The sequence below is a fragment of the Stylophora pistillata genome, chromosome 14 (assembly GCF_964205215.1).
Source record: "Stylophora pistillata chromosome 14, jaStyPist1.2, whole genome shotgun sequence".
Classification (NCBI taxonomy): Eukaryota; Metazoa; Cnidaria; class Anthozoa; order Scleractinia; family Pocilloporidae; genus Stylophora; species Stylophora pistillata.
The window spans coordinates 22,280,308-22,306,087 of NC_142532.1; the positions used below are offsets into that span (position 1 = coordinate 22,280,308).

The window sequence follows — 25,780 nt, forward strand, 5'->3', positions numbered from 1 at the left end:
TACTAGTCCATTACGGTGCCCTCCCCCCCCCTCTGTTAGTGTAAAATGTGATGGTAGTGTTTAGTATTAGAGAGTACAGGTCTGAGTGATTTTCCCTAAGAAATCTTGTTCACAGAATACACAATTTTTGGAAATTTACAAAGTTTTTAAACGCACTTTTAGAGCCACGTTTTTAGATCATGTCGTACTCGTTGCTCTTTTATCGTGTTGTGCTAAACCCTTTGATCCTAGAGAGGGACGGGCACCTAATTTCTCCTTACAATATCACCCCTGAATCATACATAAAGGTCATGAGGATAAACGAAATGATCACCAACTAGAGAAGCTCTTGATTGTTAAACAAATTCTCCTTGTCAGCACCTCAGGAATAGTATGGAGAATATGCGTTGTAGTGTTAGGGCTTGTAGGATTTAGGTCCCATGTGCTGTTTCATAGATGCTCTGTGAGAGTAGATTGTCCCACCTAAGAACACAACCCAAAACTTGTACCTCTCCATTCAGAGTCCAGCGCCTTAGAAGCACTCCATGTTCATCATATTTCTTACATATGGTTCACATTTGTCCATTTTCAGAAAATTTCAACAACAGGGAATGCAAACGAATACAGATCACGTGGGAAACAGCGCAGTGACATTTTGTTCCGTGAAAGGAGTGGAAATTTCCAAACCAAACTCCAGTCAGCCGTACCTTCCCATACATCGGTAGAGGGCGCCTAGTCAGTTTACCAGCCAGTCAGAGAAAAGAAATTACGACCATGTTACCAGAATGGACCAATCGGTGACAAGTCAACACTCACGCTCACTGCTCATAGGTCCGTTTAGGTCACGTGTTCGAAAAGAAGTGATTCTGAATAGCTGGTAACCTGAACCATGGCGCCTTCGATTTGTCTCCAAAGAACTTACAGTTACCTTTGGGCTATTCGCAGTCTTCTTTGAAGTCATTACGTATTAATAAATGCTGGGCATTTTTTTTTTTAATTTCAGCAAATTACAGGATAATTTCGTTTTCAAAAGGAGACTTTTTAATACAAGAAAAAGGATCGATTCAGTCTTCTTTTTTGTTAAGCGAATATACGAAAAGAATCGAATTTTGTTCAAAATAGACCGTGAAGTTAAATTATGTAAAATACGTTTCTCTGGAGAAACCGCGATATAAATGATAAGAACATGGTCTTTCCTTTTTTTAAGATAAGTGGTAATTTTCACCACTCTAGCTTTTTTTTACCCAAATCGTTTGAACTGAATTATTAGGATTGAAACAACTTTTCGTTGCAAATCGAAATTAGCCAAATCGAAGGACAAAATGCAATTGTCTCTTAGTGCACAATTATCTCTAAATATCCAAATATAGATGCGAAATTCACGTTATTGTTCTTGCTGCGAACTGTCGTTTTTTGTTTTGTTTTTATTTTGCCATGCAGACTTCCAACTTAAATAACCAATCGCAGTCAGTCACTAGACTTGCCTTTGAGTTCTCATTGGTTCGTTATGATAGAAACCTTTGTTCTAATTGGCCGCTGCTTTAACAAATAGTATTTCTCAATTACCAAGTGAGGAAGAAGTTAAGTGTCGATGTTCACCGAAAGTTTGAACGAGACTGTGATTTCTAACAGCAACCCCTTTGTCAAGTGCTTAAGAGTAAGAATAAAAAAAACTTAAACTCGAAAGTTTCACTCAAATCTATTGATTACATTAAAATCTGGTAATAAACCTATACTTTGACTTGACAGAAGGTGGGGAATGCTCACCATCAGTATCTGAGAAACCCAGCGCCTATCCCTCTCCTAGCCAAATATTATTATAACATAACCAAAGTAAGGCGCGCGCTCTGATTGGTCAATTTAGCGTCCCCCATTTGCCCATGGGTGTACGCTGCTGACGTGAGCAAATGCAAAGACTACTTTTACGCGCGCGCTTGTCTTTTCTGGTCGCGTAAGATTTGTTAAATAAAAGGGAACTCTTTAGCTACAATGTATCAATGTTATGTTATAAAACAAATGGTAAACACCACAGCGTACACTATTGAGTTATGGATGCACTTGGGAGGTTTGCTAAGCACTCAAGAAGCTAGAGTCGCTCTCGGCTATCGCCTCGAGCGACTCTTACGCTTCTCTCGTGCTTAGCAACCTCCCGCGTGCATCCATAACTCAATAGTGTACGCTGTGGTGTTTACCATTTGTTAAAGGTGGCTGAATACAGTTTTTGATGCCCGTGTTTCTTTCACCATTTTCTCTAAAAACCTTTGATCTCTCGGTCGCCAAAACTGGCAGCAAGCAAGCTAACAACACAGACTGTTTTTTTTGATAGTTAAGGTGACGTATGTGTCGCTGCCATGGCGACATGAATAAATATAAACAGGCTTTTAAAATCGGTTTTATTTATTTGTAGAAAATCTAGTCATTAGATTTTCTTTATAATTTGCATGCAACGAGCTTGTAACGATACCCACAAGTTAACACCATTTTGCTAACAATTTAACAGAGAGATCTTTAATTATACCTTGTTGAAGGTTCACTCGATTATCTAAAATTTCCTTTGTTAAAAATAATTTTTTTAATATTCCAGTTACTTATTTCCTAAAGTATTTTCGTGCCAAATTTCGTGAAATTCTAATGAGTCGTTCTTAAGAAATAGGCATATTTCCGAAATAGCAATTTTCTATTCAATCGCAATTTTTTTACTTACTACGCATGCGCTGCATTTAACTGGGTTCTTTCGGTAACGACGAAAAAGCTGAGAATTGCTGGGTTCTTTGCATCGTTAACTTTCCTAACATGTCTTTGTAATAAAAGATTAAAGCCCTCAATACACTGCGCCAACTATAGAGAAAAATAGCACAGATAGTGCGGATACGTGTTGAGTAAATAAAATGACCACTCTATCTTTGTCGGAAGAGAGCGCTTGCAGCTCTCTGTTTGGGCCTTTTGTTCGATGAAGACGAGGAAAGGCCTCGAAAACGAAATCGGAAAATTTGCATGCGACAATGGATTTCCCGGAGAGAGAGGAGAGAGACGTTTTTCACCAGCCAATTAGAGAGCTTGAAGTGGGGGATGTCGTGGCGTACAAAGAGTTTTTCCGTATGACGAAGGTCTATGCGCTGTTAATACCTCTTTATATTTCATTAGAAATCTTCACAAAGTCAAAACTATAACGAACAAAATATCAATGGATAATTTCAGTTAAGGACGAATCAACCATTTCTGTTGACATATGTACTTTCAAGGAAAGAATACCGCAAAGAATGATAAATAGTGGGAGTATTTTTAATGATAAACTATTACGCGCTAAGAAGTTTGAACTGTACTTGTACACATGAATTAATTTTCCTTGTATTCTAGAGAAGTCATGGAGTTTCTGGTTCAGCTGCGCTAAATGCCATACTTTAGATTTTTCATTAAGCTCAGTTCACTCTAAAGACTTGCGCGCAAAAAGAAAGTGTTATTCTTGGTAGAGGGGACCATCTCACCTGCATGAACGGTGAAACTCCACATCAAAGACAACGAAATATATTCCCGTTGGCCCTCCTAAAATTGACAGTGGAGAAAATTGAAATGCAGTGACCACAGAAGGTTGAAATTTAGTGTTTTTTTTTTCATATTTTGACAACTTAAAGGTAAATGAAAAAAATTGAAAGTACTTGGAGGCTTGAAAGTCACAAAATAACGTTTGAAACTAGGTTATAAATGTGTTACGAATGTATAATCAGGTTATAAAGGTGTAGTGTCAATGTAAATAGGCCCAGTTTAAGGTTCCATTGTTGAAATTGGATGCTGCTGCTTGTGGGTTGTATAAAAGGTTTGTGGACTGAGGAATGCTTGCAGATACAGGTGTGGATTGTGGTGCAAAGCATTCCATTTCCAAATCAAAAATAACATCGTTGATTCTTTTCTTAGCAATAGCCAGGTGGCGATCAGAAAACTGTCGTAATGAAGACTCCAGCGATTTTACAAAGGTACTGATGGAATCGTTACGATTTTCCACATTTGGCTGACCAATTGCAAGTGGCAGAGGGGTCTGAAGGCACTTAAATAGCTTCTTTGTAAAGATCCAGTTTTACCTTATACAATAATAATAGTAAAGTAGTAAAGTCTGTTTACGAGCCTAGTGGCCCATTAGACAGGTGCTTAACTCCGGTTTCTGTTGCATGAAGCGACTAGGAGTATTTCTACTCCCCCCTGGATGGGATGCTAGTAGCATTAAATTGCCGGTACCCATTTATACACCTGGGTGGAGAGAGGCACTGTGAGAGTACAGTGTCTTGCCTAAGAACACAACACAATGTCCTGGCCGGGGCTCGAACCCGGACCACTCGATCCGGAGTCGAGCGCACTAACCATGAGGCCACCGCGCCTCCAATAATAATAACAGTGATTGACAGTTCCTTACGAAACTGAGGGTGAATAGTGAAATAGGAAGAGTTATTTAACAGCGCTCTGCCTCGATGCGTTACAAAAGTACAATAAATGAAACGTGTATAGCTACCTCTTCAACATCTTTCGCCTTCTCAGTTTTAATTTTCTTTGCCGGTCTCTCATTTTCTGTAGGATCAAGTGTTGAAATAGCAGGGTCGACGTCGTCACTCCCCTTGATAAACATCAAAGATTTCAAATATCTCCACTGCGATGTATATACGGCGTCCGTACCGGTTCCACTGACCTTGCTGTCTTCTTTTTTAACCTCTCGGTTAAAAAAGAAGAAGAAGAAGGAGAAAAAAAGAAGGCGACCCTCTCTTGAGCAAATTCCACCGATTTTTAATGTCGTTGTGGCTTCTACCAGGGAGAAGCTCGGATAGCTTTGTGTAGCTCAGTTCCTTCAAGTTTCTGTCCTGGTAGGATGAGAGGCTGTGATTCCATAGGATGTCATTTTGTTTATAGTACTCCATCAACTGCTCTGTCTCGTTCTCCGTCCACTCATTTTCTTCTTTTGCCCTTAGCGAACGAAGAACGTCTTCTTTCATGTAACTTAACGTTTCGAAGAACTTCCACCTGGACTTCTGCCCGTCACTTTCCTTCTTAATTTCCTGTGCCAAGGCAGTCCGTGCAGTATGAAGTTGTCGATTTAGATAGCCTGGCGATAAGTTGTACTTTTCTGACAGTTCCTCTAAGCCTTTCTCTTTTTGCTGCTTGTTTTGCTGCTTGTTTTTTGAATGGACATACGATGTGTCCACCAAACTAAGATAACCCTCCTGCAGGTCTTTGTATATGGAAAATTTTTGGCTCTTGGAAAGTTTCTGGTCTACTTCAACAGCCTCAAGCTCATCTCCGTCCGCCATGTTTGTTTTAAATTTCCCGCGTCGCCGCGCTTTGCGACAGCCAATCACAAGCGTCAAATTCAAATTTGTTGCAAGGCAAGTTGAAGCTTCAGCAGTAATACGAGCAGCAAAACTAAAATTTGTTGCAGAAAGTAGAACTCGAGTCTACCTTGCGCAACACGTTGCCTCAGCTCGCAACACTATATTTTGTTGCGAGACAAGTTGGTCACGAACGTGGTAATACGCGCAACAATGTGTTTCAACTTGCAATGCAATGATGTTGCGAGACAAGTTGAAGAAAAATGTTGTCCGTATTACCAGACCTTAGGCTTTACTTGTTATCAGCTGCCTGTTGTTGTTCTTTTAGGGGAGGGGTGGGTGGGGAGTTGCTTAGTTACTCACTTAAATCCTAAGGAAACATGAAAAAGGAACCGTGGATTCATCAATTTGGAAATATCTAGTGAGGACTTTTCTTCGGAAATTCAGTAAGCTCTCGTTTCAACGCTAACTCCTACGATCTGATTGGTAATTCTCCCCTCCAGCTGCTACACTTTTATTTACGAGAATTTAGTGTTAGATCAATATCACTTTCAGCTGATAAGTTTGAGTATTCTCATTACTTGTTTGCTGGATCCTGTATGGATAATATAGGGAGAAGTTACATGTTAATCACTTCTGGGAGTTAAAGGGCTAAACCACCGCTGTTGTCATTGACTTTCTCTGGGATTTGGAATTGTCAATTTACCAGGTAAAAGCTACTTCTACTTAGTAGATTTTCTATAAAATCCTTAAACTTGTATTACGAAATATTATGTAAGTTTTCTCTGACTTACTTTGTTCATTTTTCGACACTGATTTCTGATCTCATTTGTTCCGTGTAACAAAGAGTGTTTCTTTGAAAAGGTCCTTCATTTTGATTATTTATCAGGAGTGCTATTCTAACATTATTGCCAAGATTGCGTGAAGGTTGTTTGAGTCAATAGAAGTTTAAACTTAATTCACGTTGTGACATGAACAATACATAAAAATCGAAAGATTTGTTCTATTTGAAATCTCTTGTTTTCCATACGCAGTTATAAAAACTGATTAAATAGTAAGCTGAATGATACACGCATTTTGATTGGTTGCTACCTATGATCGATTAGAGGACAGACAAATGACAGCACCATTTGCTTCCTTATTATTCAAAACAAATAGGTTCCATGTCGCAGTGGGTCTGTAAAGTAACATAACTGAGGACGTCGATGGTTTTTTCGAATTTTTCCTTGGGAACGGATGTTGCCTCGCACGTGAACGAGATTTTTGGGGACCTTAATAGGGAATTTAAGCAAACCACAACTGCGACGGCAACGAGAACGTGGAAAAACAACAGATCTAATTGGCAGAACAATAGCCCAGCACGTGCGTTTTAAGACTTTGTACATTTCTTAGCCGTCCTTTGCAAAACAACAACGTGAAATCCCCAAAATTTGCGTCGTCTGCGAACCAAAACCGCTGCGACAAATTATTTTAATTTACATTTGGAACTCAACGCTACTTTTATGCGTTATGTTGAGTTTGAGGTCTGGTGCCCTATGAGGTGGTAAACACATGCAGCCATTTTCGAAATTCTAACTAAAAGTAGAAACTCATTTTTTAATCGACGTCTTCCGTGGCGTTGCCTTCGTGACTGCTTAAGTTCCCCATTAGGGACCTTAAGAAACCACGACGGCGACGGCAACGAGGACGTGGAAAAACAAGAGATCTAATTGGCAGAATAATAGCTCAGCACGTGCATTTTGAAACTTTGTACATTTCTTAGCCGTCCTATGCAAAACAACAACGTGAAATCGCCAAAATCTGCGTCGTCTACGAACCGAAACCGCGACGGCAAATTATTTAATTTCCATTTGGAACTCAACGGTTACTTTATACGTCATGCTGAAGTTGAGCTGTGGCGCCGTTTGAGACAGTAAGCTCCTGCAGCCATTTTTAAAATTTTAACTAGGAGTAGAAATTCATTTTTTAATCGAAGTCTTCCTTGGCGTTGCCGTCGTGGTTTCTTAAGGTCCCTATTAATAAAACCACGACGGCGACGGCAACGGCAACGAGGACGTGACAAAAATAGCTCAGCAAGTCCATTTCAAAGCTTTGTACAAATCTTAGCCTTCGTCTGCCAAAAAAACAACGAGAAATCACCAAGATTTGCATGGCCTGAAAACCGAAGCGACGGCAAATCATTTAAGTTTCCATTTGAGGTGTGCCGCTAAAAGAGATGATAAATACATTTTGCTACTTGCAATCTTATAACTCAAAACACAGATTCATTTTGTAATCTACTCCTTCCCTGGGCTTTTGCCGTCATGACAGCTTGAGGTCCGTATTGATGACACCACTTAAAAAGTTTACAATTCACACACTTAAAGGAGATTACTTTAATTGGAAAAATAAGCGCTCGCCTAATCTCTCGTCGTAATATTTTAGCTCTAGCAGCCACTGACAATCAGCTAAACGTTCAACTCCATTAACGTTTTCTCCTAATTAGTAATAACGATCTCTTATTTGCTATCTACACCTTGACCTTCGCAAAGGTAGATATTTGGTGTCTGAAAACAAAAATACCCCCTCAAAGATTCCTGTTATAAAAACACTTCCTTGAAGCAACTAATTTTCCAAAACACTTTTCACCGTAAATGTCTATCAGACTTCGAAGCGACATGCCACAGTCAAAACATGCAACTGGCCCAATTTAACTTTACTTCCGAACACAGCAAAAAACAGTGTTTTGCATGGAAGTACTTGGGGCCTCAAGATTACTCCAGGCATTTATTCATTTTAAAAATAAATAAATAATTAAAACTAAGCTGCATGATGAAATAGACTAAAAAATAAAAAAAAAATCAATGTCAAGGAGACCGAACCTTCAGACAGTAAACTCCCAAGGAGATGTTAATGTGTTAGAACACATTAGTGCCCTTTCAATTTAACATTCTATAATCGATCAGGGCAGATTTTCTTAAATTGAGTGGAGACAATATGCAACTTAATTATCGTAACTGTGACACGTAAATGCACATTTTGGATACCTGAAAAGAAGTTTCCAATAGCCCAAGAAAAGAACTTGAGATACAGAGTGAATACTCATTAACGCTTTAATTAACTTTCTCGAGTTCGCGCTGTATCAATAACGAATGCAGTCTGTTGCTGGTATCCTCTCAATTTTACCAATACATATTAAAATTGATCCATAAAACAGAAAATTCAAAACTAAGTTATTAATTACTGTACTTTTTGATTTGCGGGTTAAATTCTGTTTTGTTTTTTTTTTTTTTTCTTGCTTCAAACAAAGAAAAAGAATCTTTAAGAAGTACAACTCTTAATTAGCCGTATGGGCGTGTCACCATTTTCCTCAAGATATGTTTTTAGCAGGAAGTATTGATGGAACGATACGTTGTAGGTGCAAATCTAATTTCGTAAAATGTTACACCTTGAACCATATGGGGCGATTTCAACTTAATAAAAGTAAACTGTTCCTAAGAGAAATTCTGACTTTGTTATTCCTTACAAAACCTTTAAGCTTTAAACAGTATTTGTTCGCGCAAGGAGTCTTTTCTTTCCATTCCTGTGGGAGAGGTTGAGTCAGAAAAAAACAATGTAGAACGTGTTAGTTAGGTACAGTTTCGGAGAAATTAAAATCGAGAACGAACACACTTCTTTAATGAAGTTTTTTGTTCGAAAAATGCTCGCGTGAGTGTAGGTGGGTTGAATGAAATCTGTTGATTCAAGGCTTGGGGCTGATTAGAGTAATCAAACGGCGACTAAATGTACGCGTAGGCTGTAGAATGTACGAAAAACTTAAATAATGACCTAGCTCAGTTCATTTTACAGCCGTAAAATGAGTTTATATGCCTTGAAGTGCTAGAGGCCTCCTGTAATTTTTAAACATCAGATTACAAGGGTGTCCTTTTGTAATAAATTGATGTGTTGTTGCATTTGAACCTCCGCAACGAAAAAAGCAGCAAAAAATATATTGTTTAAGAGAAAACTTATTCGAGAGTGAAGACAATACTAAGGATTGGCGGTGCGTTTGGGTATTCCTGTTTTTTTTTTGTTTTTTGTTTTTTTCTTTTTTTTTTTATAAAACTACATTCTGCCTGAGTAAACAATCCGGCAATCTACGAAAGGAAAATTCAGATTACAAAATGGCGATGTAAAATCACCATGCGCAAACTGTGATATAGCACCTTTAATTTAAGATCTGACGATGACAGCACTGTACATGTGTAACTTCCTAAAAGGTTTAGTTATACTTACTAGGTCATTGGACTGTCATGAGCCAATAACGTACTCGAGTTGGCCGATGGTATTTTTGCGTTTCACTAGGAGCACGCCAAACTTTGAATATAGAGGTACGATACATGAACATGTGGCATATGCTACATTTTGTCGCCCTCTGGGTTCTAAAACAGACAACGCTTCAATCTCAACATTTTATCTTTAATTAATGTAGGCAGTGAGTGAATTGAATCATATTTAGACTCTGTAAAATGGCCTTACCACACCTGGGGTTGAGAGTGTATCACACGAAAATGAAAGGATTCAAGTATTTACGTACATCGGAGCGTAAACTTCGTGAGGTATTCCAAATTCTAAATCCTTGTGGATTTAGGAGGCAAACTTAAACAAAAGGATAAAGGCTGATAGTTTCGAAAGAAACTGTTTGGGGCTGCGTCGGTGGGAGTAACGAAATAATTTGGATATATCAACAAAGTTGAAATGGTAAATTACAAAAGCTGACGTTTCGAGCGTTAGCCCTTCGTCGGAGCGAATAGAGGAATTGTGGGTTGTGTGTGCTTTTAAAGGCAGAAAATGGAGCTACGTTATTGGTGGGTGCATGGCAATGAGAAAAACATGAATAAATTAGTGGAATGAAAAGCGTTCATTGATCCCTGTGGGATTTAAACAAAAGGGCCTACTTTCAGCCCTGCAGCTGAAGGAGTTGACAAGAATGATTTTAGGATCCAAATTACTAACTAGACATTTCGTGGTGTTAATTATTGATGCTCGGACAAATACAGTTGGAGACAATCTGATTGAATAATTGCACTACCACGAATGGTTTCACACATTACTAAGAATACACCTTGACCTTTACAAGTTTAATTCTTTCACTAAATTGGGTGAGATCAGAGAATTGAGGTACCTATTGTTTCACAAGGGAAATTCCGTATAGCTTTTTACCTGAACGCAACGAAGAGTGTTCTAGAAAATCAAAACGATCGCTTTTAGGTGTTTTCTTCCGAAAAACTTCAAAGAGCATTTTTAATGATGTCTGCAGAATTTGATCTAAAGAACTCGATTAACAGCCTTGCCTTAAGCTGTTAATCGTGTTCCTAAGCTTTTTATTTTTTTCTTTTCTTACTTACTTTATTTCACTTCATGCACTTAGTTTTTGCTCCATTATTCTTTTCGATGTCGCCTAATGTTTGTTTACTGTGTTTATTTAGCACCGAATTGTGAAAGCACTAGAACATTTTCCGCGAAAAGTTGAATTTTAATCTACGTAAGAGCGTTGAAGCTTTGTTCATTAATGCACTTAAGTGTAAAATTCAATTTTAATAAGTTAAATCTAAATTCTAACTTTCCATTGAATATCTAATACTTTCAGAAAGTGAAAAGAAAAAGAAAAAGAAAAAAAGAACTGGAAACGTTACGTGAGAGTTTTTTCCTCCGAACGGGAAAGATTAAACGTACATATGTATTCCAGAAACCTTTAACTGTAGCTGTAAATAGGGTTTGTTTTAAAATCCCTCATTTCTAATTTGACGGTAGTGTATGAAAGAGATATCTCCATGCATGTTTAAGTTCTCTGAGGTTTTTATTACAGGATAAATTAACCATTTCTTATTAAAACTTGGAAAAACACAATTCTCATGGTTCAATATACATGATTAATCTACCGTTTTCTCAATGAATAAATAACTAAGTAACTTTTGACGTCATTTCAAACCAATTTTGTAAGCCTTAGGAGAAGCATTTGAGTCGAGCTTGGCCATATTGTGATAATTTTAACCAAGAGCTGACAGTATTTTCGAAATCTGCCTGTTCTTAAATAAATAAATAATTTTTTACGTCATATGAAACCTATCTCGACTCAGCTTATCAGTAAAATGTTCAAAATGGTGAACGATTATCTCTCGTTGACCAAATATAACTATGATTTAGAATCTGAACATGGAATCTTGTCCCACCTGAAAGAACTAATCTTCAAAACTCGATTGCACTTAAAGCTGCCAGTATTGTTTCCCATTTTCCAGAAAAAAATCTTCAAATGAGTAGATAAACTATTCTATGTCTAGGCTAGCAAAAGATATAATTCTCTTTACATGAAAAAAGGACAACAACAATCTTCAAAAACATACAGTTCAATGGTTTTATCAATCAAAATCTTCCACCCAGCGCTTTTGCAGATTAATTGTTCGAACTGGGAACTAATTTCTGTTATCGTTTCAAACTGCAGTCACCGCTAACACATTGCCATTAGCTTCGGGATTGGGAGTGTTTCGCCCTGTGTCTGTGTTTGGCGAACACGGCGAAAGTGGGGGAAGCATCCTATCCAAAAGTTGAGGCAATTCTCCACCCAATATGTTCGAGCGACTCGTCCTCGATCGGAAAATTCTCGGTAGGCTCGCCCGACTTTCAAACGATTGAGTTCGCTGAAATGAACCCCGTAGCCTGCGACTTAGTTGCCTGGCCAGCATTCTGTCGGCTTGAGAAACCTGACTTTTTTCCCTCATGGAAATTCTCTCTAAAATGTTTCTTACCGGCCTTAGGTCTTCGTCGGTCACTCGACAGCACTTCGTGATATAGGCTTTAAAAGCAACGCGAAATTCCTCGATACATATACTGTACACGATTGGATTCGTGCAGCTGTTTGCGTATATCAAAATCTCTCCCCATACGTACACTCTGCGCCCTGCTTCGGGAAAATCCTTATGGAAGTCACTAAGAAGCCAGAGAATATGATTTGGAAGCATGCATACAGCAAAAATTAAAACAACAACCACCAGCATGCGAACTACCTTGGATACATCGCGCTCCTGTACCCGGTGGACCGGTGTCAGGTGACTGCGATTAATCCGTAACTGCTGCGCGATTTTCACATAAGCCAGAGAAATTATAGATAAAGGAATAACATACTGAAAAATGAAAATAAACCACGTGTACAAGCGACTGTGGAGTGTAGACCAGTTCTCAACACAGTGAGAATTTTTCGTCGTTAATACGATAATGTATGGCAAGACGAAAACTAGAGAGAGAGTCCAAATTGCAGCTATGGTAACTTTTGCCCATTTTCGTCCTCCCTGCATTCTCATCGGGCGTGAAATGGCAGTATATCGGTTGTAAGCGATCGCTGTGAGTGTTCCCACAGAAGCGAAAGTGCACATGGTCATAATCGGATAAATAATGTGGCAAAGGAACTTTCCAAACGGCCAGACATAACCGTTTTCTTGTACAGCAACATCAAAAGGTATACAGACTATAGTTACCGCTAAATCTGCCACGGCTAAGTTCATAATGTAGAAATTTGTTGACGTGCGAAGTTTTTGCTGTCGACAAACGACCAGACAAACCAATGTATTCCCACTAATACCTATAATAAAAATTGTTGCATATAATGTCATCTTCATTGCTCTTAGCGTCTCCGATTCGCTTGGTGAATTTACTACAACTCCAGTTGTGTTATTCATAGCAGTCTGGTCTTTCGTAAATTCCACCGAAGATTTGCGCTTCAACTTGCCACACTTCAAGTCCTTTAAAAAGAAAGTTATGCTTCTCGCTTCGATGAACTGTAAACTGGTCAACCAACTAAGCAGTTCGAGAAATATCGAATGAACCTATAGAATTATTGTAAATTGTTTGCTCGTGGTCTATTAATTGTCTCGACGCGAGAATTTGTTCAGATCGGTTTCCAGATCTTAACGGTTTTTTTTTTAAGCTAATGGTTTTTATATAGAACACGAGACTGCAGACGTGTCAATCAATCAAGCGCGTCAAATGTTAGTGGGAAAAAAACCCTCGTGTGAAAATACATTTTAAGCCTTTAAGAGCTTCTACAGTCCTACAGAGAATTAATGTAAATATATATCCTCGTGGCCTCAAGCTATAATTAAAAAACTTGTCAAAAAAAGGTGCATCTGGAAAATGCTGCTAAGGTTATGAAATACTCCAAAATTAAGAAATACAATTATGATTTTTGAAAGTAAAAAGTTGCGCTAAAAAGAAGGGAAGAAGACGGACTAAAACAACTACAAAAAAAAAAAACTAAAATATGAGAGCAGTTTTAACTCGTTAACCACATGTTGGTATTTCTGAATAGGAACATGTACGCTCGAATTTTGCATAATTGGATCAATATTTATTCTAAAACTGTTTGGTGCCGCAAAAATGTTACAAATACGTACCAAAGTTGAAAGCATGCGTTTTTTTGTTGTTCAAAATTTTCGCCCAAGAAATTGCAATGTTTCAACTGAGTAAACAATTAATTTTGTCGGGTGCCACTAAGAGAATTTCCTGCGGATTACTTAATACTCCGGTAGCACCCTTACATGACGTTTCCGATGTGACACAGCCAATGCGCTGACCACATACTGTGATTCTGAATCACAATTTCCATTGTAGAAGAAGTCAAAATCGGTGTTTGTGGTTTTGAAATATACCACTTGGCTCCAAGAAATTTGCATTTTGTCAGTTCCAAAGGATAAATTTAGCTTCAGTTTTTTTTTTAACGGCCCATTTTTACGGTTCTAAGCAAATATATGGAAAATGTGCTTTCGGAATAAAATTTTTAAGGAAGGGTTTGGAATCGGATTCTTCTGAGAAAGAAACAATAACGAATACGAACTAATTACATCACAAGTTGAATCCGTATCTCTGAACTGAGGTGAGTAATAACAGCGAAAGAGCCGCAAATAATGCAAGTCGAGCGTATTGATCACATGAGGGGGGAAACACCCGCACTTGGAAATTAATTCAGAAAAGTGACATAAGGGACTCAAGAGCTTCAGACCAGCTTTAACATTCAAGCTACTGCCAATTTTTTCATGTTGGAGCTATCAGATGTTATCTTAATTCTTAGTTACATTTGAGAAGCAAAAGAAAAATTAAAATGTATCATTGTTGCCATTTTAGCGGAACCTAACTTAGCAAATCAGTCGCTCACTTCACACTTCAAAAGAATATTTAAGCACAAGCAATGACAATGGTTTACTTTACATACGATCATATCTGAGAAGAAAAACGCGAAAATGTTAAAATTAGTGAATAAAAAAGGAAAAATCGAATTCCAATTTGTTTTGGGTCATTCCTCTGTCAGGAGAAAGCAAGCTCACATGGAAATTTCTCAATTAGAAGGGCCGACGTGAGCATGTTATGGTCTAATCATTTTGTCAGTTTGACGGCTTCTAAGAAGTACAATCTCGAAATTAAAATTTTGTACTTAGTCTACCATTTTTATTTGTTCAGCCGAATACTACTAAGAATAGAAACAGAAATTGACCTTTGATGAACAATGAAAGCATGTCGCATTCGAAGGGCTATTAATCATTTTTGAGTTTCCTGAGAAACGTCAGTGAAAGTTGCTACCTAAAGTGACATGTAAATACGTCAAAGTACACTTAATGGTATTTTTTAAATCTGCTTTTGTCACGAAAAACTGTTAGCAGTTGGTAAAAGCGGAAGCAGGTTTCTCTAATTTTATTACTGTTTGGATTTTCATTTCCAAGCAATAATAAGTCCCAACCTTTAAACTCTGTCCACGACGACAGATTCCCCCGCCCCCCTCACTCCCTGTGAAAACCACCTTATCCCCCACCCCCAGGCGATAAAGAATAACTGGTCCTCAATTAAATTCTAACTAACCAAAGGGAAAGACAGCGTTTAGCTTTTCGATGCTTGTGTTCTGGAGCAAATTAATCATTCGAGAATGCGTTCAGCACGTCGATCGATTTCGAACTCAAAATATGTAAGCCTTTGCTGAGCCCTAGTTTTTCACTAGTGTCAAATAGGATGGCGAAGGAAAAACAATGACGACCTTCCCTTACAATCGAATCGAGGAGGAAGAACCTTGAAGTCTTTCCCTTACAATCGTAGCTTACATGCGACTTGCATGTGTCCTGGTGCTTCGCTCAAGTCAATCACTGGCCTGCAGTGCTGGCGTCTTATTATGGCGAGTTTGAGAAACTACTGACCACTCGCTCGTCCAAATTACGCCTGCTCTGCAGGCTGGTCAATCACTTACAGGGCGCTACTTCCACTGAACAACATTGAATTAGTTTAACAGTGGGAACTGCTGGCTAAAAATCATACGCTGTCGATCGTGTAGAAACGATCCACGAATGAGAAACATTCCCTCTGAAATAAATCACTTTGTGGATAAATCTTTTTTCGACTTGGGCGCATGCGACTGCTAACGCTTTATATACTGGTCAGCGGATATGGGAAAAGTAGGCAGGAATCAAACGAAGGAAGGAGCGAGTGTTCCATTCATACCTATATCTATAAATTATCACAAAGAATATTGCAGGGAACTAAGATCATGCTCAACATGGGACAAACCTTCCCATTCCTGATTAACCTCAGTCCTAACCCCCTAGCCCACATATCTCCCTTCCCCATCCCCCTCCGTGAGTCACGTGTCCCCCCACCCCACCCTCCCTTTTCCCATAAAGAATTCCAGATGTTTTTTGAGGCATTAGGTTTATTTCAACAAAAGTAATTTCCTTTGGCTCCTTTGTCCTGATACAGTCGCTGGAGATTGTTACAATATATACTAAGAACAAAATCGAATTGTTGTCTTTGTAGATAAATGTAAAATATTACTAATTCCAGGTCTTTCTTTAAAGCAAAGAAAAACATTTGAATGTGTCTTACGAAATACCATTCCTTATATTCAAACTTGGCTACACATTGTAACAAAGATATCTACCCTTCTAGCTTTCAACAACAATGATCTTTTAACGCCACGATCGTAAACACTTTTTTATCCTTGCTTTTTAAACTTTTTTCACAGCGGTCTGTTTTGTCTTAAAAGGAAGAGACTAAATTTTGTAATGGTGAAAGGCCTTTAATTACACAAATTTTAAAAATAACGATGAATGAATATCTTTGAACCAATTTTTTATTATGTTCCCCTGTTGTGGAAGTCTCAATATCATTGCAATCGTAATTCAGGTTTGGCAAAAAACTATACTCAGTGCTAACATTACTAACTTGGGTAAGACTAGAAGAACAATGACAACATCCTCGATTCTGCCATTCAACAGTTCCTTAAGATATCCCGTGCCCGCGTGTTTGCATTTTGGATGCGGACATCGGTTGCTTCCGCCTGAAATCAATCAATCAAACAATCAGTAAATCTAGAAAAAGCGCAGAGTGCTTCTCGATTGAGCGTCCAATCAGAAGAAAGGAAAATACCTACAAGAGCCTATGAGAACTAAAAGTTACATTTAAGAAACAACAAATTGCCTAAAGCGCGGGCGACCAAGTCGTGATTGGTTTTAGTTTTGCATCTCATTGGTCGAAAAGGTGGCGCGCGTTTCTAGACCAATCACAGAGCGAAATAAAGCAAAACCAAAGTTGTTCCGGATTACTTTCGCAACTCAATTGAAATTGCTCTAAATATAATAGACCTCTTCAGCCTGTATGTTTTGTTTAAAGTTTACAATTCTATAGAGAATTGTCACATGATCATGGCTGTGGGTAAACAAAACATACAGGCTGAAGAAGTCTATTTCTCTTGACAGGGTAAGGCTGTTCATCAAGAAACAACAGGACATTGTTAAGAGGCAAGTTTATAAAAGAGCGCGTAAGACGTAATTACGAACTGAGTGTGAGGGTTCTTCAAGAAAATGTTATGTGGTCCGTTCGTAAGTCATACAACCTTGAGCTACAGTACTGGTCGAGGGGATAGCAGCATCTCACGCGCGTATCGTGCGTGTTAATCCGCCATAGAGCGCGCAATTTACAAGCTAACTACGCGCGTATTACGTGCCAGTAAAAGAAATACACGAAAGTGCGTGTAAAAGATTACGCGCAAATTCTTCACTGTGCCTGTGTGGGCACTGTAAAGTACGCATAAGTGCTTCGCATAAGTGCTTCGCATAAGTGCTTCGCATAAGTGCTTCGCATAAGTGCTTCGCATAAGTGCTTCGCATAAGTGCTTCGCATAAGTGCTTCGCATAAGTACGCATAAGTGCCTCCTGTAGTCAAACTTACATTGAGGAAGAGCGGCCATCCTATCCAGTGACAGTAATCATTATTATTGTGTTCCTTATTTTTTCAAGAGGAGAATTTCAACATGAAATATTTCAATACCTTTGCATTGATGCGATCCAACTGCCTGTTCTGGGTGTCAATCTCATTTCCCATGTCCATCGCCATTGACTTCAGATTTCCGACAATGTTGGCCACTTGCCTTTTCATCAATAAAATAACAAATGAAACACTTAAGAGAAAAAAAAAAACTTGCAAATACGTTTGCTAACCGACCTATATTACAACGTAGTTTGGTTTTATTAGCTGAGTTGATGTAAATTAGCCACTGTAAAGGGATTCAAAGCTGACGTTTCGAGCGTTAGCCCTTCGTCAGAGAGAATCTATATTACAACGCCTGGTTAAGAAAGCCACTGCCTCATGTTCCGTTTCCACAGCAATTTATATGTTGTTTTATCGTTATCACCTTTTCCATAAGCGGCCCTCGATGGTATAGCGGTGAGAGGCAACATAGACCGCCGGTAAGCGGCTTTCATTAAAACCCCTTCGTTGTTATCTTAATATATTTATTACTGCACTTATTCACAAAATCTATACCCTGGAAATCTGAATAAGTGCCAGGCTTAAACAAGTTGCCAGGGGTTACCCAAAGTTGAGAGCATCGTTTTACAAGTCACCCAGACCACTTTGCTCTGTGATTGGTCGAGAAAACACGCACCACCTTCTCTTCCAATCAGATCAGATGCAATCACGGGTCGCCCGCGTTTTCCCGCGCTTTGGGCAATTTGGTTGTTTTCCCGCGCTTTAGCCAGTTTGGTTGTTTTCCCGCGCTTTAGGCAATTTGGTTGTTTTTATTTTGAGTTCTCATTGGCTTCTTGCAATAATTTCCTTTTTTCTGATTGGCTGTTGTGATTACTTTGGTTTTAGTTTTACGACACTCAATCGTAAACCGCCCTGATCATTATTTTTGTGAATTCTGCAACACACGGTTGATTAAACCTGAGAATTTAAGGTGTAAGTTACGTTTTTCACTGCTCACCCAAGATTTTCATCCATTTCATCTTCTCTATCATCTCCTGTTATCCTGCAAAACATTTCACACTTTAATTAAAATTATAAGGTAACCAAAGTAAAGCGCGCGCTCTGATTGGTCAATTTAGCGTCCCCCATTTGCCCATGGGTGTACGCTGCTGACGTGAGCAAATGCAAAGACTATTTTTCCGCGCGTGCTTGTTTTTTCTGGTCGCGTAAGATTTGTTAAATAAAAGGGAACTCTTTAGCTACAATGTATCAATGTTATGTTATAAAACAAATGGTAAACACCACAGCGTACACTATTGAGTTATGGATGCACTTGGGAGGTTTGCTAAGCACTCAAGAAGCTAGAGTCGCTCTCGACTATCGCCTCGAGCGACTCTTACGCTTCTTTCGTGCTTAGCAACCTCCCGCGTGCATCCATAACTCAATAGTGTACGCTGTGGTGTTTACCATTTGTTAACTACATAATTTAAGACCGCATCTCCTTCACAACGAGACCTACATGTAAACCCATCAAATTTTTGGTGATAGTTACCCTCAATTCTTTCCTTCCAAACAAAACAACACAACCTGTGACACAATATCACCTGAATGGAACCAGAAGTTGGCCTAACAGAACTATATTTGCAGCGCTTAAATTTCATAGTTACTTTGAAAGGTTTCAACTATTTCAGTTAATCCTTTTAACACTCAAGATCTAATTTTCAATTCTCCCTTCTTGCTACTACACATTTCCTTGTAAGTTGGTTACAAGAATTTGGTGTTAGATCAAGATAACAGTCTACCTGATATGTTTAAGTATTCTCATTACCCATTTGCTGGATAATGTGTGGATATTTTAGGGAGAAGTTACATGCTAATCACTTCTGGGAGTTAAAAGAGACAAATTGCAAACTTATTTACTTTTGTATGTATCCACTTTTCGCTGTCTCTCCACGGTTTCCGTCTTGTGCATATCTGGCTCCTAAAAAGTAATCTTGTCTATTACATGATTCTTCAGTCTTGTGTGATTACAAATATTAGCACACACCTAAGTACTAGACTAAAAACATTCCCCAGCTGGTCAAAGCATGAGCTTTATCACTGACAACAGTTCTTTTGGCATATCTGGCCAGAGCTTATTTCCACTTCCATGGCACTAAGCCCCTGGATGAGATGCTGATCCATTGCAAGGTTACCCTTTCACCTTTCATCAAGCTTTGCTACTTTCCTGAAAATGTTCTAGTGCTCCTGGGTATAGAGAGGCACTGTCAAAAGTAAGGTGTTTTTCCCAAGTACTCAACATATTGATCTGTTCAGGTCTTGAACCCCGACCATTCAACCGGGCAGTAACCATTAGGTCTCTCTATCTCCTGCAATTCTTTCCAGTCAGGACTACCCTCAAAAAGACTCACACTTAGTCAAAAAAAAAAAGAGTCTACACTTCAGCCAATTAGCTCATCCAGCTGAAGCTAATAATAATAATTGTCACGGCTAATCGCTGTTGCAAAGTACAGCAACGACGCAGCTCAACAAGGTCGAACCACAAGCTTACAATCCTGGCTTCTCTAGCATGAGGCCACTGGGAGTATTGCTACTCACCCCTGGGTGGGATACCAGTCTACCCTACCCTCCCCTCCCCGCATTTCGTCCAGCTTCCCTGACTATTATCTGGTACCCATTTCTACTCTGTGGTGTATAGAGGCACTGGGAGAGTAAAGTGTTTTTCCCAAGAACACAACAGAGTTACTCAGCCTGCCTGATCTGGAATTCCAACCTCATGAACCACAGTCCAGTCCCCCCACCCCCACCCCCCAATCACTTTTAACACAGTGAATTAATCTGATATTAACCTGGTTGGGTAGATATGGCTCCATCATCACTATCCTTAAAGGCTTTCTTGTGCATTTCACTGTTTTCGAAATTCTTCCGCCTAACGAAAAAAATTAAAAAACAAACAAACAAAGTCACTTCCAAATCAAAAACTTAAGTCAGGGAAGAGTTCCCTAACATCAACAGTTTTCTGTTTGACAATAACCAATGTAGCTGAGTGGAAAAATTACAAGTTCAAGAATGGCAACTATTCAATCAGCCATGAGATCACCAAAGTGAGTTCTTAAGTTATTTTTTATTTCTTCAGAAAAATCACAACATTGTAAAAAGGGAAGTTTGAAAATGAGTACACAATATGTAACATAAGTATGCATATTCTCCATACTGTTCTTTATACCTTTCCTAGGGTGCTGACAAGGAGAATTTGTTTAACAATCAAGAGCTTGTTCAGTTGGTGATCACTTCCTTTATTCTCGTGACCTTGATGTGTAATTCAGGGGTGATATTGTAAGGAGAAATTTAATGTTCATCACTCTTAGGGGGTTAAAGTTCATAGAACTAAGTGAGAGCATCAAAATAGAAAATATTTGGTCCTTAGTCCATACTTCATGACAGTGAGTCAAAGAATTTAAGAGCGACCTTACATAACTCTGCCACTCTTTCACTTTTTTTTATTTTTTTCCCTTCTCAATATTCCTGATATGGCCATTGGTAGGGTTGTCTCCTAAGCTCAGAGCAACTTTTCCTGGCATTCTAAAGTCAAATGACTCTTCGTATTATGATGACTTTGTGTAGAGTAATCATAATAGAAAAAAACAATAATTCTTGACATATCAGAATACACAGAGGACAAGAACATCAGACCTTCTCCACGGGCAAACACACAATCCACAGCACTTTTCGAGTCCTGTCAAGTTTCTCTCAGCCTCGCGCATGTCAACATTGATTTGATCTAAGTTCTCCTCAACTCTATCTAACTGTTCGCCCTGTTCATCTAGTGCCACAAGTGTTCTTATTCCCACCTCTTGGCTCTAGAAAAATAATAGAACATGCCACAAGGATAAGAGTGATTCCTGGTAGTACTCTTTTAGCATTATCATTTTTACTAAACCCCAGCTTTGAAGATTGAAAGATTTCCTTTCCTATATAATACAAATGCCTGTTAGTCAAATATTGCCCATGCCTTGCATTACAGCTTATTCCAGGCATAAAGTTTGTAAAACAGAGTGTGCCAGTCAACAGTGTAAAGTAGTTGTAGAGTGAGGTTTGGATTGAGTTGCATAACGAACCCAACTCAACCCAAACCTCCCAGGCTATTTCACTCTGCCACTGCTATCATGCAGATTAATACCAAGTTCCATTTTCCTAATAGTCAAAATGTCAGTTTTAGAAACTCAGTCAACTTACTTGGTAAAACCAAATTATCTTATACTGACATTAAAGACCAGGTTAACAAAGGAAAACAATCATATCTTAACTCTTTAACTCCTTAGATCTGATTGTTAATTCTCCTCTCTGGCTGCTACATATTGCCTTATCAATCAATTATGAGAATTTGGTGTTAGATCAAGACAAAATCTCCTACTTGATATATTTGAGTATTCTCATTACCTGTTTGCTGTATAACATATGGATATTATGGGGAGAACTCACATGCTAATCACATCTGGGAGATAAAGGGTTGTACTTTGACACTCACCTCTTCTGAAAGCTGCAACATGCGACGAGTACTTTCTAATGACTTAAGAAATAAAAAAGATCAACATTAACAGAAACATGATGTATCAACTGAACACAAAATACTGTTTAACACAGTACCTTGAGAGGAACTCCTCTATAGACTAGATATGAAATCTCAAACTGGATGGATGTCAGAAATACAGTTTTCAAACCATACCAGCTTTGGAAATAAGATTGTTTACACCTAACATATTAATGTTAGGAGTAAACAATCTTATTTCCAAAGCTAGTAAGGTGTAAATATTCTATGCATATTCTCTATAATGTTGTCTATACATTTCCTATAAAACTGATCAGGAGAATTTGTCTAACAATCAAGAGCACCTTTAGTTGGCAATCATTTCCTTTAAAACACTGTTAGTAGAAATGAAGGCTGATAGTTTCGAAAGAAACTGTTTGGGGCTGCGTTGGTGGGGGTAACGAAATAACTTGGATATATCAACAAAGTTGAAGTGGTAAATTGGCCATCGTAATGATTACAAAAGCTGACGTTTCAAGCGTTAGCCCTTCGTCAGAGCGAAAGGCGAAGGGTTCCAACGAAGGGCTAACGCTCCAAACGTCAGCTTTTGTAATTGTTACGGTGGCCAATTTACCATTCAACTTTGTTGATATATTCAAGTTATTTAGTAGAAATTAGATGAAGGTCACTCTTACTGTTTTAAGAGTAATAAGTACAAACCTGGTCTGTCAGCTCATCGCCTCTCATCTGCATTCTAGAAATCTCTGATCTCATGCGATCTTCATCAGACATTGTGAATGGCCCTTTATGGATTGATGCAAATGAAAATATTCTCAGCCATTATTTCCTTGATATTGTATTGATAATGTAAGAGAAATTCTGTCTTGATCACTCATGAATGGAAGTTAAAGAGCTTACTGAATCCAAAATCAAGCATAAGAAACAATATGCTATATCACATCTCCTTTTGTACTAAGCATAGCTTTGACTTTTTAACTGTACATCTATCTACAATCATTTGCAAGGGAGGGCATCTCTTAATACTTTTGCCAAATATTCATTTATTCATTTTGGAAGGAAATAGTTCTGTTGAGATGCAAATGACTATACATGTAAATCATGAAAGTAAACAATGAGTATGAACACATAATGTATTAGTGTTTATCACCTTACATCTATGTTGAACCAAATATTTGTATAGTTTTAGTTTCTCTTGTAGTAAGTCGTATATTGCTGATTAGGCATTGTGTTATATGTGTATTTTGTATAGTTGTGAATGCCTAAGTTAGATAACCCATTAGGTTAATTACGTCACCTTTGTTAAATAAAGAATATTGTATTGTATTGTATTGTATTGTAATGAGTGTGTACAAAAAAACTATCAAGTTGCAATTTCAAAGGTTTCAGATATTGAGATATAATAAAATTTTAACCCTGTGATCTCATGTCTAATACTCTGGCTTTTTTGTTAATCCAGCCCTAATTTTGATATTTACAGCGGGAAATGGATGATAAGGGCATTGGTGAGTGAGTATATCAAACTGAAAATGTCAGCTTCATATGATGGTTAACGTATTTTATTTCAGCTCACTTGAGCAGGAAGCTGTTGCAGAATGAACCAGGTCACTGTTCTCTATCGCACATAGGAAGTCAATATTTTAATCATGTTTTGGTTACAAGAAAATATTCAAAGTATTAGACCGCTAGGTCGTGCTGTGTGGTGGAAATGTGTCTAGTTTAGTTAAATTGCCACACAAAAGACAGCTACTCTACATCACTTGCCGGCTCAATTTCTATAAATTAATCTACATAGACCAGTAGATATTCAACACATGGACAGTTTTGGGCATGTAGCTCATACCAACGAATTGCTGTCATTCAAGCAACAACTCGTGCGATTCAAAATAAATTCTTTGGTCAACTAGTGGTATAAGACACATTTATCGAACTCCACGAAGTTTAAATTTTCAGTCGTTTTACATCTAAAATCAAAAACAAACATAACTCCAAAATTACAAGAGGTGAACAAAAAATTATATTGTTAAGCTTTCTGTTGAATATTTCTGATGAGCTCGTCTTTCGAATACACACTCAATTCCGACGAGAATCGGGACATTAACCTTGATACAATGAAAAAATAGGGTAACTTTACCTGGTAAGACACAGATTCAAAATAGTGGAGTCTACACCTTCACTTTCCAACAGGTTAAAGTCGGAGTTTCCTATTAGGAATCTTAGCAGCCGCTTTCTAATCGTCGGTGATCGTCGGTTCGATCAAATTTCTTCTTGAGCCCGCAATCTTCGCTATGACGTTTTTATGTCTGACGTCATCGACTAATAAGACACTTGTGATGGAGGAAAAATCGTCGGACAGTAGCCGTTATTCGAACAAGTTTCGAAGTGTTTTTTTTATAATAACATTAATGCACTGGAAAATGAAGACAACATTCAGCCTTAGGTGGAAAACTGTGAAAGATAAATAAACTAATTTTTTGCCGGTAGAAACATTCAAACTATTCAATCCACTCCACAAGAAGACCTGAATGCCGTTGGCGAATAGTTTTCTTTGAATCGCTTGCTAGTAAACTGAGACAAAACCAATGTCATGCTTTTTGGCTCTAAACAGCGTCTCGCAAGATCACAAGGACTCTCCTTATTTTTATTGGGCAATCTTCTGGAGCTGTCAAACACTGTGAAATACTTGGGTTTAATTTTTGATGCTTCTATGCATGAACACATAAATAGCATTTCTAATAATTAAAGTAACTCGTAGATTAAATTTATTGGGAAGAATTCGCAAATATTTAGATACCAATACCTGTAAGTTTTTATATATGACTTTAGTTCAGCCTTTAATGGAATATTGTGGGTTGTCTGGTCCAATGCTGATGGCACCTCTCTTCAAAGACTTCTTAGGCTTCAGAAAAGGGGAGCACGGGTTGTTCTCCAAAAGAAGGTCAGGGAAGACCGTACCGCAAATTTGTTTTGTGGACTGGGATGGGTCTCCTTGTTTGAACGTTGGAGCTTTCACAAATGTCTAACTGTATTTAAATGTCTTAATGGAATTTATCCACCCTATCTAAGAAGGCTTTCTTCCAATAATTCAGATTTCCACCATAAGAATACCAGAAATAGAGCGAAGCTACATATGGTCAAAATAACTTTTAAATCTGGCTACAGGTCATTTAACTATACGGCTGCTAAACTATTTAACAAAGTCATGCCACAAAATGCTGCCTGATACTTAAAGAGTTTGTAAATAACTATTGGCCTAAATAACTTGTAATAATGTATATAATTCGGCATCGTAGATTTATTGTTAACGGAACACGGGCAAAGGGTTATTTATTTATTTATTTATTTTAATGTTTATATTGTATTAATATATATATTTGTGTGTATATTTTTAATATTTTAGATGCACAGCTTCATTGTAAATAAGTGACTTAGCTTTATGGATTCTGTGCCTAATAAAGTGTCTATCTATCTATCTAACTAATAGCTGCTTCTTCTTCTTCGCTTTTACAAGATCTATCATATCTCATTGGAATGTAAAGAAAAAAAAAAAAAAAATTTTTTTTATAGGATTACACATTTACTGGTGAACCAGTAGTTTCCATTGTGGTCCTTGCAAACACATGAAACAAATAGTCTAAATTGAACATAACATCATTAAGAGCATGATTAAGAACCCCAACCGGCCGGAGGCAAACCAGTTGGCTATTTACAA

General features: G+C 38.1%; 3 protein-coding genes across 3 annotated transcripts in view; 1 reads left to right on the forward strand and 2 right to left on the reverse strand.

Annotated features, from left to right (window-relative positions):
• The window catches only part of LOC111334546 (uncharacterized), a 39,310-nt gene extending 37,341 nt beyond the window's left edge, over positions 1–1,969 (forward strand). The window contains exon 19 of the mRNA XM_088745089.1: positions 572–1,969. Coding sequence (XP_088601215.1) covers positions 572–704 — 133 coding nt within the window. The 3' untranslated portion in view covers positions 705–1,969. The remainder of the gene's footprint in view (positions 1–571) is intronic.
• Positions 1,970–11,152: 9,183 nt separating this feature from the next.
• LOC111334529 (somatostatin receptor type 2-like) lies at positions 11,153–13,713 on the reverse strand. The gene has a single exon (XM_022940287.2). The coding sequence runs from the start codon at positions 12,977–12,979 to the stop codon at positions 11,738–11,740; it is 1,242 nt and encodes a 413-aa protein (XP_022796022.2). The 5' UTR covers positions 12,980–13,713; the 3' UTR covers positions 11,153–11,737.
• A 2,480-nt stretch (positions 13,714–16,193) lies between these two features.
• LOC111334551 (synaptosomal-associated protein 25) lies at positions 16,194–24,333 on the reverse strand. Its single transcript, XM_022940337.2, has 9 exons — positions 24,203–24,333; positions 22,771–22,853; positions 22,051–22,092; positions 21,216–21,382; positions 20,372–20,451; positions 19,443–19,503; positions 18,541–18,585; positions 17,604–17,703; positions 16,194–16,614 (listed from the first exon to the last, which is right to left on the reverse strand). Exons 2-9 carry the CDS (start codon positions 22,840–22,842, stop codon positions 16,546–16,548), a joined length of 636 nt encoding a protein of 211 aa, XP_022796072.2. The 5' UTR covers positions 22,843–22,853; positions 24,203–24,333; the 3' UTR covers positions 16,194–16,545.
• Positions 24,334–25,780: the final 1,447 nt, after the last annotated feature.